General features: G+C 41.8%; 2 protein-coding genes and 1 long non-coding RNA gene across 3 annotated transcripts in view; 1 reads left to right on the top strand and 2 right to left on the bottom strand.

The window, feature by feature from the left end:
* Nucleotides 1-934, bottom strand: part of LOC147014959 (uncharacterized) — a 17,102-nt gene extending 16,168 nt beyond the window's left edge. The window contains exon 1 of the long non-coding RNA XR_015050167.1: nt 388-934. This is a non-coding gene — a long non-coding RNA (uncharacterized LOC147014959). The remainder of the gene's footprint in view (nt 1-387) is intronic.
* The window catches only part of SPEF1 (sperm flagellar and cilia associated 1), an 87,351-nt gene extending 84,622 nt beyond the window's left edge, over nt 1-2,729 (top strand). Inside the window, exon 5 of the mRNA XM_085849225.1 lies at nt 2,290-2,729. Within this exon, the coding sequence (XP_085705351.1) occupies nt 2,290-2,306 (17 nt within the window). The 3' untranslated portion in view covers nt 2,307-2,729. The remainder of the gene's footprint in view (nt 1-2,289) is intronic.
* Nucleotides 2,730-10,717: 7,988 nt separating this feature from the next.
* EIF3J (eukaryotic translation initiation factor 3 subunit J) overlaps nt 10,718-20,000 on the bottom strand; it is a 72,766-nt gene continuing 63,483 nt past the window's right edge. Inside the window, exon 8 of the mRNA XM_085849224.1 lies at nt 10,718-11,349. Within this exon, the coding sequence (XP_085705350.1) occupies nt 11,215-11,349 (135 nt within the window). The 3' untranslated portion in view covers nt 10,718-11,214. The remainder of the gene's footprint in view (nt 11,350-20,000) is intronic.

Below are 20,000 nucleotides of genomic sequence, written 5' to 3'. Positions count from 1 at the left end.
CATGGTGGACTACGTGAAGAGTTGGCGAGCTATCGCCGGCATCATTAACAAATTCCAAATTCCTCCCCTAACTTGTCGAACGTCAGGCCTGGCCAGCCGGTTCGTGAAGACTCATGCCAACCTCACAAGAACGGTGGGATAATGTTGACCGTTAAAGAAGAACATTTAATTTATCCCATTGCCTGTTCAATTTTTCTAGCCTCAGATGATATGTGGACTGCATGTGGATTATTTATGACATATTGTGGCCTCATATGTGATTTCTCCAAGGCAGCGCTTCAAGTGTGACATGAGATATTGCCCCTGACACCCCTATGACCCAGCTGTGACCTTTATTCGATGCATAAACCCATTTGTAATGGTCGCTAAGCATTGTTTTATACTCACGTGAAGGAAAATTGGACGTATTCATGTGTCCCTCCACACGAGCGGTGTGGAGGCTGAGTCGCTGGCTTGTCGCTCACCTACTGGGAGTAAAAGTTATAACCACAAATTAATTAGACAAATTCCGTCTTATGATAATGGCACAACAATAATAATAATAACACTCCGTCATCCATACATCAAGCAAAGAAGAAGCAGGCCATCGAGCATTTCACCTTCAGGACATTTTTCCATTTAAAATTGTACGTCGGGAATAATGATAACAGCATAATAATGATATAAAACGTTATTACAAAATGTTAATATTATTATTCATGATAACCATGATATTGGTGATATTGGTCATGATAACCATGATAATATTATTATTCATGATAATCAGCCGGCCATCTTTGATCAGATCACCAAATAATGGGACGTACACGTGTATGCCATAATGTACTGTGCTTGTGTGAAGTTTGAACAAAATCGGACAATGCCTGTCTGAGAAATAGTTGGGGACACATTCAAGTAACAAAATGGCCGACAGTCGGCCAACTTGGATCTGATCTCGAAAAGAAAAGTTAAAAAAAAAAAAGACGTGCATATGTAAGTCATCATTCATTATCTGTGTGCCAAGTTTGAACAACATCGATAAATTCATGTGCAACGGATGGTTGAGGACGTGTTCAATGTCGGGTTTTTCACAACTAAAATGGCCGCCAGTAGGCCATTTCTGATCGCATCGCGAAACAAATTGACGTACGTATGTCCACTATCATGTATTGTCTTTGTGCCAAGTATGAATAAAATCGGTCCATACATGTCCAAGATACGGTTGTGAATGCACGCACGGACACGGAAATCGAGACCAAGTCCATAATCCCCGTTTCGGAGCAAGTCCACCGGGTGCCAACAACATGGCCGAATCTAAAGCATCAGAGGCTAAGTCGGTGTGAAAATGTATAATTAAGGCGAAAATTACTTTATAATTGCACCTCAACAATGTAGAATGGCATGCACATGTACTGTACATACAGTACACATAACCTCGTCTTCCTGTAGGGAGTGGGTCTTTCTCAAAGTTTAAATACTTCGCTCAGATTCATGGATTTATCAGTTTATTACCTCCGCCACCGAAGATGGACGGAGGTTATGTCTTCACCCCTGTCTGTTTGTCTGTGAGCAGCACATCAAAAAGTTATGGATGGATTCGGACAAAACTAGATGAAAAGGTTGAGTGTGTGATGAGGAAGAATTGATTTGATTTTGGTGAAGATCCGGATCCAATAATGAGCCTGTGCATACGAAGCGAAAAGTGGGTTTAAGCAATCCGTCGCGCATTTACGTACGTGTCTGCATTTTGTTAAGAACGTACATCGAAAACTGTTCATCGGAGGAAATTGAAACTTCACCACATGTTACATGACCATTTGATATCGCACATATTAAGTGTACATATAATTTGGACACATTTACCTCAGAAGTTGAGCATTTGCAATTACAATAGCCGCCACCAGAAGAGTTGGCTCACAGTTGAACCAATTCCTTCTCAAGACTGTACGGGGTATGTATTCTATGAACACCATCTGTGTTTTTTTTTTTTAATTTTGAAGTGATTCTTCACCATTGAGATCGGGCTAAAAACGATATATAGCACAATCTCTCACAACTTTAGTAACGGATTTGGATGAAACTTGGTGGATGAGTTGATCAGGTGACAAAAACAAGCGGATTCGATTTTGGTTTAAGTCTGGATGCAGATCCGACCTATCAATGGGATACAAAGCGTAAACTGTTCAGCCTGGTGGAGGTATGCGCTCCAACGAATGCAGTTCTAGATTTTGAGGAAATTATGCTTAAGCAGTGGAAATCCTATCCCACTGGATGGGATCCATCAGATGAGATTATTTTCCTCACCAACAGATGCTTCTTCACTGTGATGGATCGACTCCTGACTATCCATTCCAACATGTTCAGGTTATACTGAAGAGCTACATATTGGATTGGAATCAATTAAAATTTAAAAATTGCTTACGTTGAATAATTATAATATTTATTATATTTATGTGAAATGTATTTCATTGCATTATCAAATCTAAACTAAAAAGGATGTTCAAAAACATTTGTGATGTTTAATTTTCATAATTCTTCAATCTGCATGCTTTGTCACCTGTGATTGTGACATATTTCAATATTGCAAACAAAGAATACAATTATTACCCAACATCTAACCCCACAAAGATTTTGGAATTCAAACCAAGTCACCAAGTCTACCTGCGTTTCGATTTGTTTCCCGTGTCCTCAGAGTTTTTGTTGTTGTTGAACTTTTTGGTTGCATTCAGATTACCAATATTAAACTATCTTTGTCGATATCCATTTGGCTTTTGTCATTTCTGCTTCAGATGGACGATACAAAGATCATCAGGAACAAATCCTTGGAATTAAAATATGGGACGCCAGGGGAAGAGGATGGGAAAGGGGGACTACACTTCAGATGTCAAAATTCCAGAAAATAGCACCCATGACTATATTTATTTATAACTAACAAATATTACCTGTCACTTTGCTGAGGAAGGGGGGGAGGAGAGAAAGAGAAAGAGAAAGAGAAAGAGAAAGAGAAAGAGAAAGAGAAAGAGAAAGAGAAAGAGAAAGAGAAAGAGAAAGAGAAAGAGAAAGAGAGAATGAGAATGTTATGCTTAATGCACACACACACACACACACACACACACACACACACACACACACACACACACACACACACACACACACACACACACACACACACACACACACACACACACACACACACACACACACACACACACACACACTATTTGGCTCTAATTTAGGAAACAAATTAATACTTCGAAGATCTCGGAAATCAGGTGTTATCAAATGTAATTTGCTTTGAAACTCACAAAAAGAAACCATGTCACCTTCTTGAAGTATACCCAATTCATATAAAACAACAAATTGCTTTTGAAATGGACACGAGGACAAAGGAAAACGTGATTGCTCATACACTGAGGTTAAAAGTTAAAACGTACACCACCCATCATCATTATTATTATTATAAGATACGGGATGAAACTTTGCCACCATGGCACCCATAACCAAGCATGTATGCCAAGCAGGTATGCACCCACACCCACAGAGTCCCTTTACAGATCCAAATCTACCCATTTGTACCACATCTGTGTGTGCTATCTGCATACCTCAACCTTGTAGCAACTGCCAACTGTACATACCGATCAGGACACGAACTATTACCACCAATCGACTGTAGGGCACCCAGCAAGTGTCTTAAGCACTCAAGCAAGCACTCCAATGAAATGGTTGATAAGGAAAATTGGCTTTGCACGCTATAGCAAGCCGATTGGTCATGGCACTTACCCACAAAAAAACTAAACATCTCCGGTTTCTTAACATTTTCAGATTTCACTCCAGATTTTGTTTAGTCCACATGATGTGATCCACCAAACTCAAATTATATTTTGATGATATACTTGAATTGGTCGTGAGAGTAGATTGTGTAAAATCACATCATATAATGCATGAAATTGCTCCAAGCTCCGAATTTGAAAACTACTGCACATACAAAAGTGATGTATGTAGCTATTTGTAGGTATGTAGATGAGGCTTTCAATGACATTAATGAGGAAAGTGAAAAAAAAACATTTTGAGCACTATCGTTATTAAACTGTTGTGACCTGTTCCAACTCAAAGCGTTGTTGAGCAGGCTGAACAAAATGGCAAATTAAGACCCCAGCGAGGGAGAGCGCGGTAACTGAGGATGCACCTGATAAAGGATATAATTAATAAGGCTGTTAATTATATTCAAAAGGTGTGTTTTAATCAAGCCAAACACCCAATTTTCACTCATGCACTTCCTTGGACTTCCTTTCATATGCATGCAAAGATTCAGGCTGCGAGGTTTCATGGTTTTGGAGTTCTGGACACGGACACACTTTTATATCACCAAATAAAATTATAATTGCACTAGCGTGGATCGGCTCGCGACGCTCGCCTCTCCCCACACCATTGCAGAGATTGACGTCACAGATTTGCTGTGTTGTCATGATTTACACCAATCATAACACAAACATTTCTTTTCAACAACTTTATTTGTCATATTAGTGATATATTTATTTGAAATTTGTGATAGAAAAGGATCAAGTGGTCTAAATGGTCAAGGGTCTACAGATTAAACAGCTGTTTAATCTGTCTGAAGAGTGTAAGGGGGTATTTTGGGTCTTCAGGGTCCTCGCTGACTTTTGCGTCTTCAGGGTCCTCGGTGACTTTTGGGTCTTCAGGGTCTTGACTTTTGGGTCCTCCGGGTCTTTTGGGTCGGGTCCTCATGGTCTTTTGGGTCCTCAGGATATTTTGGAGTCTTAACGGTCTTGGGGAATTAACATTTAAACAGGACGTGATTAATAGGCATACAATATAGTCTTCACTGACTTACCATGCTTTTCATTTTTATATATACTAGTGCGGGCCCGTAGGTGCGTGCCAGGATGTGCAGCTTCGTTCCTTCGCTCTCATAAACGACGGCTGGATTGGGGCATTGTTTCAATGAGATCGGACCAACCGTATCATAAATGGCCATAAGGCCAAAAAAAAAAATGTTGCATTGGCGTAACGGGTCACTGAAAAATAGGGTAGGTCGGTCGGGATCTTTTTTTTTTTTTCTTTCCTAATAAATCCCTCCCAAAATCTCCCCCGGCTCGAGTACCACCCTTTTTGTCGGCGGGTTCTGTCCGAAACACTTCCAGGTTTTTGCGATCGCGATCGCAATCAACAAGATACTTGAAATCGATAGCAAAAAAACAAAAAAAAAAACGTAGGGTCGGCGGAATTTTTAGGGTCGGGCGGGTTACGCCAATGCAACATTTTTTTTTTTTTGGCCTAACTTGGGAAACATACTCAGGTCCCCAGCGTCAATTGTGACGTCATATCAAACGAAGAAGAATTTTGACACCCCCTCCTCACTCCCCCTCTCTTCAATTGTAATGCCCCCTCTCTCTCACTCTCTCTCCCTCCCCTCTCTTGCCCCCTCTCTCTCTCCCCGTCTCTTGAATTGTGACGCCCCTCTCCCTCACCGCCCCTCTCCCTCACCGCCCCTCTCCCTCACCCCCCCTCTCTCGCCCCCACTCTCCCCTCCCCCTCGTGTGATGTCAATGGTGCAAAAATAAATAAATAAACATTGTGGCGTCATCGAACCGTGTCTTGTCATTGGTTGACAGATAAATGGTCGTAACTTGGGAACCGCTTGGCCGATTAATATCAAACCGTGAAAAGACACATACTCAGGTCCCCAGCGTCGATTGTGACGTCATACCAAACGAAGAAGAATTGTGACATCAATCGTGCAAAAAATAATAATAATAATAAATAAACATTAATTGTGACGTCATTCGTGATGTCATAGCACCGTGTCCTGTCATTGGTTGACAGGTAAATGGCCGTAACTTGGGAACCGCTCGTCCGATTACTATCAAACCTCGAAAAGGCACATCCTCAGGTCCCCGGCAATATTCCTGGCAAGTTTCAATGAGATTGGACCGGCGGTCATCGAAAAACGGCGGTCGCATACACACAGACAGACAAACAAGCCGGTCGGCGGACATGGGTAGTCGCCTACCCAATAGAACCTGACGCGATGGGCCCGTTCGATGGGGAATGACCTGAGAATTAAGCACAAGAAAATTCATCATTCGAGCTTCAAGGGTTAATGCTGCAGATTGTTTTTTTCGTTAAAATGCCCCCACATTTAGAGGTTTTTCGGCCGTTGCTAGGTAATGGAGGGGTCCACAGCAACGCTTCTTTCTCACACATAACTAGGACATACCATGAACCTACCATACAAGTTTCATGTATATCTGACTCAGTCTCTGAGATATAACGAACTTCGTTTTTTTATTGTTTTCGACCAGCGTTCATTCAAAGTCTCTCTTCTCTGACAGTTTTCATAGGATCCGGCTGGAAATTTTTGACAATAGGGCTGAATGTACTTCCCACAGTCGCTCGTGGGCCGATTTTTGATTTTCAAAAAAATAAATTTTTTATGATTTTTCAAAAATTTCAAAGTCCCTTTGCTCGGCAACGGTGGTGTCCATAGCAACAGTTCTCATTTGCACACAACCAGGTCATGGTATGAACCTACCAACCAAGTTTCATCGAAATCGCCATTGTATTAACTGAAATCGCCATTTTAAATACTGACAATAAGGGTAGAACAAATCTCAAAAAACAAATTTTTGTTTTTTCGACTACATCGCCTACCCAACAGACACACAGAGATTGCTGGAATATATATATATATATATATATACATACATACATATATATATATATATATATATATATATATATATATATATATATATATATATATATATACATATATATATATATACATATATACATACATACATACATACATACATACATACATACATACATACATACATACATACATACATGTATACATGTATACATGTATACATGTATACATGTATACATGTATACATGTATACATGTATACATGTATACATGTATACATATATACATATATATATATATATATATACATATACATATACAGTGGGGAGAAGAAGTATTTGATACACTGCTGATTTTGCAGGTTTTCCCACTTACAAAGCACGTAGAGGTCTGTAATTTTTTATCATAGGTACACTTCAACTGTGAAAGATGGAATCGAAAACAAAAATCCTGAAAATCACATTGTATGATTTTAAAATAATTAATTTGCATTTTATTGCATGAAATAACTATTTGATCACCTACCAACTAGTAAGAATTCCGGCTCTCACAGACCTGTTAGTTTTGTCTTTAAGAAGCCCTCCCATTCTCCACTCATTACCTGTATTAACTGCACCTGTTTGAACTCGTTATCTGCATAAAAGACAGCTGTCCACACTCAATCAATCAGACTCCAACCTCTCCACAATGGGCAAGACCAGAGAGCTGTCTTAGGACATCAGGGACAAAATTGTAGACTTGCACAAGGCTGGGATGGGCTATAGGACAATAAGCAAGCAGCTTGGTCAGAAGGCAACAACTGTTGGCGCAATTATTAGAAAATGGAAGAAGTTCAAGATAACAGTCAATCTCCCACGGTCTGAGGCTCCATGCAAGATCTCACCTTGTGGAGCCTCAATGATCATGAGAAAGGTGAGGGATCAGCCCAGAACTACACGGCAGGACCTGGTCAATGACCTGAAGAGAGCTGGGACCACAGTATCAAAGAAAATCATAAGTAACACACTACGCCGTCATGGATTAAAATCCTGCAGCGCACGCAAGGTCCCTATGCTCAAGCCAGCGCACGCAAGGTCCCTATGCTCAAGCCAGCGCACGTCCAGGCCCGTCTGAAGTTTGCCAATGACCATCTGGATGATCCAGAGGAGGAATGGGAGAAGGTCATGTGGTCTGATGAGACCAAAATAGAGCTTTTTGGTTTAAACTCCACTCGCTGTGTTTGGAGGAAGAAGAAGGATGAGTACAACCCCAAGAACACCATCCCAACCGTGAAGCATGGAGGTGGAAACATCATTCATTGGGGATGCTTTTCTGCAAAGGGGACAGGACGACTGCACCGTATTGAGGGGAAGATGGATGGGTCATGTATCGCGAGATCTTGGCCAACAACCTCCTTCCCTCAACAAGAGCGTTGAAGATGGGGCATGGCTGGGTCTTCCAGCATGACAACGACCCGAAACACACAGCCAGGGCAACTCAGGAGTGGCTCCGTAAGAAGCATCTCAAGGTCCTGGAGTGGCCTAGCCAGTCACCAGACCTGAACCAAATAGAAAATCTTTGGAGGGAGCTGAAAGTCTGTGTTGTCCAGCGACAGCCCCGAAACCTGAAGGATCTGGGGAAGATCTGTATGCAGGAGTGGGCCAAAATCCCTGCTGCAGTCTGTGCAAACATGGTTAAGAACTACAGGAAACGTCTGATCTCTCTAATTGCAAACAAAGGTTTCTCTACCAAATATTAAGTTCTGTTTTTCTGATGTATCAAATACTTATTTCATGCAATAAAATGCAAATTAATTATCTAAAAATCATACAATGTGATTTTCAGGATTTTTGTTTTCGATTCCGTCTTTCACAGTTGAAGTGTACCTATGATAAAAATTACAGACCTCTACGTGCTTTGTAAGTGGGAAAACCTGCAAAATCGGCAGTGTATCAAATAATTGTTCTCCTCACTGTATATATATATATATATATATATATATATATATATATATATATATATATATATATATATATATATATATATATATATATATATATATATATATATATAAACAGTATATAGATGATTAAAGTAAAAGTGGCTCCAAAATAATGGAGAATTTTTATGCCTCCTCTCACAGTCGCCGGTGACATGTTTTCAGGTTATCCGTCCGTCCGTCCATCCATGCTAATTTTCTCTGCAAACACTTATCCGATTGACATGAAATTTTCACCATAGGTGCGTATCTTGGTTCAAAGAAATGCAAGCAGAGGGGATAAAAGACAATGCACTGATGGTGGAGAAGCATGTGGATGCAACACACAAGGGAATGAGGAACAGAGTGTGGGAGAACGTGTAAGTGAGAGGAGGGGGGGGGGGAGGAGAGTCTAAATATTATAGGTGGGGACTGGGGGTGGGGGAGGGGAGTGAGAGGAGATTGTGATTGTATTGCCTGCTTGAAGCCCTGGAGAGAAGGGAATAATGAGGTTGAACTACCTCTGGAAGGTAATTTCAGAAATGGGGAGGAAAGAGGAACAAATGAATGGAGGTGGGGAGTAAGGTTGAGTTTTTGAGAGTTTATCAAGGCGTGTGTGCGTTGGAAGAGCCGGTGAAGGTTTAATGGCTTAAACAGCAGCAGGAAATCAACTGGAGAGGTTGGGCAGGAGGCGACACCAACATTATTGTGATGTGAGAACAACAATATGTCGGCCTCATTGCAAGAGATCCCAATAAAGTCGAGAGCATTACATTCCACAGAATCACAGAGATATGATGCTATAGTACCGAGTATGGGAAGAACAGTATTCCGAGCTACGGATAAAACGTGAGCAGAATAGCCGTTTTTAAAAAAAAAAAGAAAAAAAAAGAATAAGGAATGACAGAGGATGCCCAATATGCCCCTACCTTTAAATAGGCTTTGCTACATGATCAGCCCAGGAGAGGTCATGACTGAGGGCAAGTTCCTAAAAGTTCAAGAAACTGAATCTCTTCCAAGAGCTGATCATGGAAGTCAAGATGTGTGTTATTTTGATGATCATTCTGGAATTAAACAATGAGACTGATCTCCATTGTCAAACCAGCAACTAATGAATTCCATATCAGCAAAGGGTGACAACTACTGCCTGCATGTCAGTGAGATGGGAGACTGTACAACACAATGTTGAATCATCTGCAAAAAAGGAAAAGATTGTTCTACAGAACATCATACAAATTGATTATATATATATATATATATATATATATATATATATATATATATATATATATATATATATATATATATATATATATATATATATTTTATAATACCAAGCTTGCACACTAAAAACTCTGCTCGCCGTCACACGATCTCTCTGAAATTGCTGTGGCACTTAGCGGACATGCCGACAATGTTTGGGAAGTCTTGGCGTTCCATAGTACCACTTGCATTTTGCAAGTACACCGTGTACGGTCTGTCGTCTGCTACCAGCTATGTTGTACTGCTTTCCTGTGCATGTGTATATATATATATATATATATATATATATATATATATATATATATATATATATATATATATATATATATATATTGTATGGACTGAATCCCAGACATTGTCTTGGGGCACTTCCAGCCTCCACTGGGAGAGGGACGGACAGGGTTCCATTGATAGCACGAGCGGAGGAAGTATAAAAGCCAGGTATGAAGGCAGTCCTGCACGCTGCAGGCAGTGAGCTGATTAAGCAGAACAGGATGCCAGACCACTGAATACATGCGATATGTGCAAAGATCCAGCTCAATCTGACAGTTTTCATCCACTAAAAGTTGGTACCATCACCGTCACGACATTGTTGCATGACTTCCACCCCCACCACTCCCCGTTCCCTTTACCCATCTGCAGTTTTCTGCACTGTAATTATTTCCGGCAGTCACCCCACGAGCTACACCATTCACGGCATCAGGTCAAATTCTGCTGAGACCATGACAGTTGAGCATATAGTAGTGTACAATTCTTTCAATACAATGCATCAAAGGTTGGACTGTTTGAAATGGATCTTAACAGTTTGATATTGCTCTACATCAATACTTAAACAAGATCAACATCTTTTTTTTTTGAGCCCCAACCTTTATTAAATAAACTACTGGAAGATCAAAACACTTCCCCCATTTTGAACCATGACAGCATCACCGAATGACAACTTTCAGCAAAATTTAAATCACACGGTGAGCAGTAACTGGTGAAGCAAGAGCATTGCAGTTTTGATTCAAAATAAAGCATCAAAAAGCAAAGGACGAAAGTAAATGACAATCATTAAATGCATTTAAATCAGTTATAAACAGCAATGACTTTCAACAGTATGCTGTATAACATTCCATGTCACTTAAGCGTCACACAGGGCAGGCTAAGACCAATTAGAAAGAAAAAGAAAAAGGGAAGGGAAGAGCCCACTGCTGAGACCCAGTGAGGGAGGAGGGCAAATGGATATGGCAGCATTTCCACAGTGGAGAGTCCAAGCCGCCAGGCCGTCCCAACCATGGGCCTCAGCTATGCAGAAAACGAGCAAGATGGTGGAGATCGGGGCAAAGTTCAAGCACTTGACCTCACATGAAGTCATCGTACTCGTGGTACGAGTCATCCACTACACCGTAGCTATCAAAATCATTTTTCAAGCTGACCTTGAACCCACCACCACCAGGCATATTTGTTTTCTTCTTTTTACTCTTGAGTTTCTTCTCCTGTAAAGAAATATGGAAACCTTCAAATGAAAACGAACCAAACATTTAACATCTGTGCAGCTTCAAAATAGCAGCGAAACCATCAAGATGTCCCAATATTTGGAAGAGTTAAAACAATGGACAAAATAAACTTGGCATTGGTTGTGGTATACAAAACACCGGGAAAAGGAATGGAAAGCTGACGTTTCAGGCATTAACATGTTGGTCAGAGTAAAATACCTGTTTGGGTTAACGCCCGAGACGTACGTATAATACACAATTTAAATCTCCGGCAGTCACACTTTTTTACGTGCAATCATCCATTCGCAATTTGTGATTGGTTCATTCATTTATTTATTGACCAGTTTGAGGTTTAAAGCAGATTAAGGCTTACCACCACAAACGTCAGTTACCCCTCGCTTCCCATGGCAGTTAGCATACCTCAATCAACATCCTGCCGACTACCTCCAGCCCAGATATTTTTTACCCCATCCACATGAAGCGAAAAGTGGGGTTAAGCAATTGGTTCACTTTGTCTGTCTGTAGAAGGCAGTTTATGATCGAGAACTACTTCCTTTCAAATGAATGTTATATATTCAAAATGAATCAGAAAAACGAACCTGAAGTTAAACAGTACGTTGGATCTGAATTAGACCCAATCACACATGCATAGAGAGGAGTGAGATAATTATTTTACTGTGTATGCCTGCCTGGCAGTCAAACAAAATTGAAAATCATTCCAAACAGGAAACTTACTCTTAAGTACATCATGAACACAAACAACAGGCATGAATAACTCATGCAATGTGATAAATAAGGTGGTGTGCAAGACACTGGGTCAACAGTGGTAAACTTCTGGGAAAAAAAGGGGTTTTTCTTATTATTTTTTTTAACAACATTTAAAATCTTTATTTTATTTCAATTGAATGACATAATTGACACTGCAGAACACAAATCACATTTTTAGCACTTTTAAAACACTTTCATTTTGCAGTACACCAGGACCCCGACATTCACGGGGGATATGTTCCGGGGAAACCCCGCGAAAGTACAGTTTCATTAAATATGCTTACAAATAAAAAAAATGACAAGAGCAGGTACCGTTATCAAATTTATGACCTCCGCCACCGAAGGTGAAAGTGGTCATGTTTTCACCCATTTTTATCTGTTTAGATTTCGTAAGTATATTGATGAATTCCGTTGTGTGTGTGTGTGTGTGTGTGTGTGTGTGTGTGTGTGTGTGTGTGTGTGTGTGTGTGTGTGTGTGTGTGTGTGTGTGTGTGTGTGTGTGTGTGTGTGTGTGTGTGTGTGTGTGTGTGTGTGTGTGTGTGCGTGCGTGCGCACGATAACTCGAGAACAGAAGAAGCTACCAATGTCAAATTACACCACGTGATTCAGGATGGTGATGGCTTGCGCTGATTAGATTTTGGTCAAAATCGATCAAAGGTCAAGGTCACAGTGAGGTCAAACATCGAAAAAAAAAAAAAGATATAACTCAAGAACGGAAGACGCTACCAATGTCAAATTACACCACGTGATTCAGGAGGGTGATGGCTAGCGCTGATTAGATTTTGGTCAAAAATCGGTCAAAGGTCAAGGTCACAGTGAGGTCAAACATTCGATTTTTGATGGTTTGGTACAGAATCATCGTAGAAACTTCTGGTTTGCGTCACTACCTTCTCTCGAGGCAGCTTTTATTAGACAAGGTCAGAGGTCAAGTTGACGATTTCGCAAGTACCAGTCTATGACTGCTTGTTTGTTTGTCTGTGTGCAGGATATCTCAAAGTTGTGGACGGATCCAGATGAAATTTTGTGGACAGGTTCAGTGTGCGACAAGGATGAACTGATTTGATTTTGGTGAAGATCTGGATCTGGATCTGGATACGATAATTATTTAATTCTCAAAGTCATTCTTCACCATTGAGAGATAGGGCCAAAAACTATATAGTATTGTAAAGCATGATATTTCAAAAATGTATTTATTGGGCCCGATATGTTCTCGTGGATGAGGCATTACGTGGCGGAGGTATGCGCTCTACCAAGTGCCATTCTAGTTGAAGAATGCTTTTTAAAGTAACCATACAATGAAAGAAAGCAAAAAAAACATCATGATGATGTCCTGTTTCAATTCTTCATTAAACAAACACAGCACACACAACTTTGAAAAATGATGAAGTTGAGGTGCGCTGGGTGTAACAAGTCTTGAAAGTTGATATTACCCCCTGGTCAAGCAACTGGATAAGGGAGGTGGTGTTCGACGGCAGGAACATGACCTCAACGTTCGGGTGAGCGCCGTTCAGGTCTGTGGGGTGGCCAGAAGCGTTGTCAAGCAGCATGAGTACCTTGAACGAAAGGTTCTTTCTTGCCAGGTATCTCTTAACATGAGGAACGAAACAGTTATGGAACCAGTCCATAAAAAGTTCAGACGTCACCCATGCCTTCCTGTTCACCCTCCAGTACACGGGCAGCACATGTTGGTTCAGGGAATTGTAGAGTATCATGGGCTTTACCATGAAGTCCTCTTTGGAGTTTCCGCAGAGAATAGATACCCGGTCCTTTGCGGCCTTGAAGACGGCTGCTTTGCTCTCGTGCTGAGAGATTAACGTTCTGGTCGGCATATTTTTCCACAACAAGCCAGTCTCATCAGCCTTAAACACCTGCTCAGGCAGATACCCCTTCTTCTTGATGAGGCTCTCGAGTTCCACAAGGAATACTTTGGCCGCGTCGTGGTCGCTTCCCTCGAGATTGACGTTGAGGCACGCTCCCCTCGAGGTTGACGTTGCACAAATGTCGTGCCTTGAAGCAGTGGAACCACCCCCTGCTCCCTGTAAAAGGGCTGGAGGTGCCGCTTGTTCCCACCCCGCTTGTGCTTGCACCACCCATGCCAGAGCGATGGTCGTGCAGGAGTTTCGCCTTCCGTATCACTAGCCCGTTTAGAGGCATACCCTTCTGAGTGTTATGCTCAATCCTTGGGAGCAATTTTCGAAGAGTGAACGGAGCGAGAGGCAATACACAGGTCAGAGCAATGGGACAAGAATGAGGGCGATCCAGGACAAGGTGAGTAGTCTGTGCAGTTTGTGGGGGATTTTTACAGGTGATGCTGTATTCGACAGCTGATAATAGATGTGCTGAGTGATACCATTGTGCAATTGGTCTATGTAGCAAGCTGCTAATGACACGAAGAGATATGCTAAACGCTTCCATCCTTTAACTCAGGATATGACATATTTCCTATCTGGAGGCAGATTATGCTGAGCGTTTTTAAAATGTAACAGCTCAGATGGTGCTGTTCATAGCAAGATAGTGATTTACATGAAGATGCGCTGAATGTTTCCATTGTGTCATGTCCATATGTGGTGACCTGGCAATTAATGGATACATCGATGCTGTTAGTTATGCTAGAGATGCTGTTAGTGTTTTCATTCTACAAGCAACTCACGGGGAATGATGTGTTAGACTGGTGAGACGTGCAACACGTCTCGCGAACCTACAATACACGTATAGGAAGCAGCCGTGTTCGCGGCTCGTGGAAGAGATGTTTTTGCGTGCACACAGTATTGTACTGTACGTACATCCAGTTGCTTTGTGCGTGGCTCGTGGAAAAAACAAACAAACAAAAACCTTCACAAAAACTGTGAATACGTGGGGCAATTTCCCACGAATGCCGTAGCATGTAGCAAATTATCAACCGCAAATACGTGGAACCTGCAAGTGTTAAAGCCGCGAATGTCGGGGACTGGGTGTACTTGGAAAAAAAAATAAGGGCATTTTACATCATCTCAACCAATAAAATTTCCACTCGCAGACACCTCCCATGTCCTTTTTCCTTCAGACTGCATGGGGTAAGGAGCTCCATGAACTCTCTAGAGTCTAGTCGTTGTTGATACAATCTAAATAGAATCATCCTATTGCAATTTGTGACTGGTTCATTCATTTATTGACCACTGGGGCTTAAAGCATATTGAGGCCTACCAACCAAAATGTCAATTTCTCCTTGCTTCCCATGGCAGTTAGCATAGCTCAATCAACAAACATCCTGTCGACTTCATCCATTGTTCTACTTGGCTGCTGATGTAGACAGACACGAACCTTCACCGACAAGAGGAGTCATTTATTAATCCTCCCCTAACAGGACAGGAAGGCTCTGCCATTTGTTTGTGTGGTATCGCCAATTGATTACAGATCCATCGATTAACTTGTCTCGCATGAAAAAAATGAACGAAATATACAAACATGGTGACGAGTAATCCAATCAGCAAGCGATAGCCACTTACATTGTTAAACAGCATTCATATAACCAATTAAAATGCTCCGTTCATCAAGGAGATTATTTATTGGTGAGAAAAGCAGAAGTTTAGAGAAAGAGGGGATGTTAAGGAAAAGAAGAAGACAGTCGTGTGGAAAGTTCAGTCGTCGAGAGGAAGTGGGTTAGGAGGTGACAGTGGTGAAAGAAGGGAAAGGGAATCACAAGCATTTAGGGAGAGGGGAAGGGTGGGGGAGGGAGTGTGGGGTATTAGTTCCACCATATAATCTACATGTTCAACAAGCATGTCAGTGGAATGTTTCTCAGCAAATGGAAGAAACTGAGACCTATATTCTTTCAGAAACAGGTGAGTGGATTTGCAAGTTCTCTATCAACTTTGTCTTTCCTCTCTTTCCCTTTAGCACCCTAGGTTCCTCCAGCTGAATGTCCACTGATATGAGAAGAGTTACTCACAACCCAAGGTCAATATACTTTTGAGTTACCCTGGACTGCACCATCAGCTACAAAGATCATGTCACACAGACAAACGCGAAGGTAGGAACCTGAAACAACATCTTGAGAAAGCTGACCAACTCCAAATGGGGAACAGACCCAGGGAAGATATGAAGTACTGCCCTTGCCCTGTGCTATTCAGCAGCCAATTATGCTGGTCCTGTTTGGGGTCGCTCCTCACACGCCATGACAATGGATCCAGTCCTCAACATGGCAGGCAGAGCTGTTTCTGGTTGTCTTAAACAAACGTGCGTGGACGATCTCTACTTGCTGTGTGGTATTGCTCCACCAGAATATGGTATAAAAAGGTGATGTTTTTTCTATGCGGTATTATGGAGGACAGTCTCCTCACAAACAAAAATGCGACTCTCGCCACCCACTCTTTCAACACAGGCCAGCACCCAAGAGGGTGAAATCCAGGAAGAGCTTCCTTCATGTTGTTTAGCCCCTGGATGGCAACCCCCACAGCTTCAGGATGGATGCCGAGTTAACACACATGCAATAAAGTCTCACAAGCTGTCATTTGACCATGAGCAATCCTTGCTGAAAGGAGCCAGAAAAACATGGTGAAGCTGGTTGTGTCTAAATCACCTCAGGACTTGCATTGGATGCTGCAGAACACTGATGCAGATGTGGGGATATAATGAAAATGGCTCCTCAAAAAAAAAATAAAGAAGTATCTCCCTGATTGCAATGATCTGAAGGTTCTCACAGCCTGTGTTTTGAAGTAGCTGGGAAAAGTGCAACGACAAAAGTAGAAGAAGAAGCACCAACGAGCACCACCAACCAACCCACCTTGTGGAGAAGTGAAGCGACACAGGATGAATGAATCTCAACCAGGCCAAAAGAGAATAACCAGAGTTGGCAAACAAAAAACAAGAAAGATGCCATACAGAGAACAATACCATTGAAATCCAAAAAAACAAATTTGATCTTTGACCAAATATGCAACTCTTCAAATTTCAAGTCAATCAGATGAAATCAATCTTTTTTTTAGAAATTCAGCCGATGTTGACCTTTTGGCCTATGCTGACCTCAGAAATAATTTGTGGTTGAATTCAGTAAACTGATATTCAAATTTCAAGCCAATGGGATGAAAATTGAGGATTTTAGAAATGTAACAAATTTGTTGACCTTTTGCCATCAAAAACAATAGGCTTCTTACTTATGGCGAACTCTACCATGTGGTGAAGTTTTGTGATGATCGGTTTAAAATTGTGACCTCCAGGCGATAACCATACACAGACAGACAGGATAATGCAACCAACCAACCAATATACCTGAAAAATCTTCGATTTTCGCAAGAAACACCCACTCGAAGAAAAAAAACAAGGGACGAGACGACACACAAGGGGAAAAGAAGCCTTTACTTTTAAAGGTTGACAAGGGGGATGTTGGATGACCTCATTCATCCTGAGTTAAACTAGAAGAGGAGGACAGTTGGAAGTGGAAGAACAAGATTAAAAGAAAGGTGGTAGAAAAGAGGCTACAAACCTGTCTTCAATGAGAAAGCACAAGCTATATATTTTGTGGGAGATGCTGATAATGTGGAAAGCTTTGGATTGAAAAAACAGCATCGAGCAGCAAGGTGACGTGGGGGCTCAAAACGAGAACCAAGAGCAGGACTCAGCTACAAACGAAGGTGCAGTCGGCCCTGAGAAGTTGATTTCCAAGTAAGGACAAGCATGTGTACACACCTGGCTTTGGAAGCCAGCTTTGATACAAATAGAGGAAAATATATCTGTCAAAAGAAAGGTGTGTGTGTGTGTGTGTGTGTGTGTGTGTGTGTGTGTGTGTGTGTGTGTGTGTGTGTGTGTGTGTGTGTGTGTGTGTGTGTGTGTGTGTGTGTGTGTGTGTCCATATATATAGCTCTGGAAAAAATTAAGAGACCACTGCAAAATTATCAGTTTTTCTGGTTTTACTATTTATAGGTATGTGTTTGAGTAAAATGAACATTTTTGTTTTATTCTATAAACTACTGCCAACATTTCTCCCATATTCCGAATAAAAAATATTGTCATTTAGAGCATTGATTTGCAGAAAATGACAACTGGTCAAAATAACAACAAAGATTCAGTGTTTTCAGACCTCAAATAATACAAACAAAACAAGTTCATATTCATTTTAAAACAACACAATACTAATGTTTTAACTTAGGAAGAGTTCAAAAAATCAATATTTTGTGGAATAACCCTGATTTTCAATCACAGCTTTCATGCGCTTTGGCATGCTCTCCACCAGTCTTTCACATTGCTGTGGGGTGACTTTATGCCACTCCTGGCACAAAAATTCAAGCAGCTCGGCTTTGTTTGATGGCTTGTGACCATCCATCTTCCTCTTGACCACATTCCAGAGGTTTTCAATAGGGTTCAGGTCTGGAGATTGGGCTGGCCAACACAGGGTCTTGATCTGATTGTCCTCCATCCACACTTTGATTGACCTGGCTGTATGGCATGGAGCATTGTCCTGCTGGAAAAACCAATCCTCAGAGTTGGGGAACATTGTCAGAGCAGAAGGAAGCAAGTGTTCTTCCAGGACAACCTTGTACGTGGCTTGATTCATGAGTCCTTCACAAAGACAAATCTGCCCGATTCCAGCCTTGCTGAAGCACCCCCAGATCATCACCGATCCTCCACCAAATTTCACAGTGGGTGCGAGACACTGTGGCTTATAGGCCTCTCCAGGTCTCCGTCTAACCATTAGATGACTGTTGGGCAAAGCTGAAAATTGGACTCATCAGAGAAGATGACCTTACTCCAGTCCTCTACGGTCCAATCCTTATGGTCTTTTGTAAAACTCAGCCTGGCTCTTCTTTACTTCTCATTGATGAAGAGCTTTTTTTTAGCTTTGCACGACTTCAGCCCTGCCCCTAGGAGCCTGTTTCAAACTGTCCTCGCCGTACACTTCACCCCAGCTGCCGTTTGCCATTCTTTTTGCATGTCACTTGATGTCATCCTACGGTTGAGTGACATTCGAATGAGTTGGTGATCATCCCAGTCAGTGGAAAGTCGTTTTCGCCCTCTGCAGGTCTGTAGCTTCGTTGTCCCAAATGTCTGTTGCTTGACCTTGTTCTTATAAACCGCCGTCTTTGAAATTTTAAGGAGGGAAGCAACGTGACGCTCACTGTATCCCTCTGCCAGTAAAGCCAGAATTGAACCCTTCTTTTCCTCACTCAAAACTTTTTTCAACTCTTTTGGCATGGTCAATAGTTATTTTTTTGATTCCAATTACTTTTGAGGTACTACAAGCACTGTTTTTCCCATCCAGCTGGTCCTATTGCAAGAGGATGGTGATGACCACAGCAGTGGTTTTTATACTTTTCCTTGTTAAATAAGATTTGGTTCAGGTGATCACCTAATCAGTACCTCACTATGTAGAATGAGGTGTGCCTGTGTTGGAATTCAACAGACACTGGAATGGAATGGCTGCCATACATGAAGAGATGCTGATTTTAAATTTTTTTGGAGTGGTCTCTTATTTTTTTCCAGAGCTGGAGGTTCCAGAAAGTGAAATGGAGCCCTCTCAGGTGTGTGTGTGTGTGTGTGTGTGTGTGTGTGTGTGTGTGTGTGTGTGTGTGTGTGTGTGTGTGTGTGTGTGTGTGTGTGTGTGTGTGTGTGTGTGTGTGTGTGTGTGTGTGTGTGTGTGTGGAGTGGGAGCCAAGAGAGGTGGTGGAGTGGGAGCCAAGAGAGGTGGTGGAGTGGGAGCCAAGAGAGGTGGTGGAGTGGGAGCCAAGAGAGGTGGTGGAGTGGGAGCCAAGAGAGGTGGTGGAGTGGGAGCCAAGAGAGGTGGTGGAGTGGGAGCCAAGAGAGGTGGTGGAGTGGGAGCCAAGAGAGGTGGTGGAGTGGGAGCCAAGAGAGGTGGTGGAGTGGGAGCCAAGAGAGGTGGTGGAGTGGGAGCCAAGAGAGGTGGTGGAGTG

Source organism: Eptatretus burgeri, chromosome 12 (genome assembly GCF_056783735.1).
Source record: "Eptatretus burgeri isolate ZD-2024b chromosome 12, Ebu_testis_v1, whole genome shotgun sequence".
Taxonomy (NCBI): domain Eukaryota; kingdom Metazoa; phylum Chordata; class Myxini; order Myxiniformes; family Myxinidae; genus Eptatretus; species Eptatretus burgeri.
The sequence above is the reverse complement of the archived record's forward strand: the minus strand, read 5'-3'. Positions and strand labels throughout refer to the sequence as shown.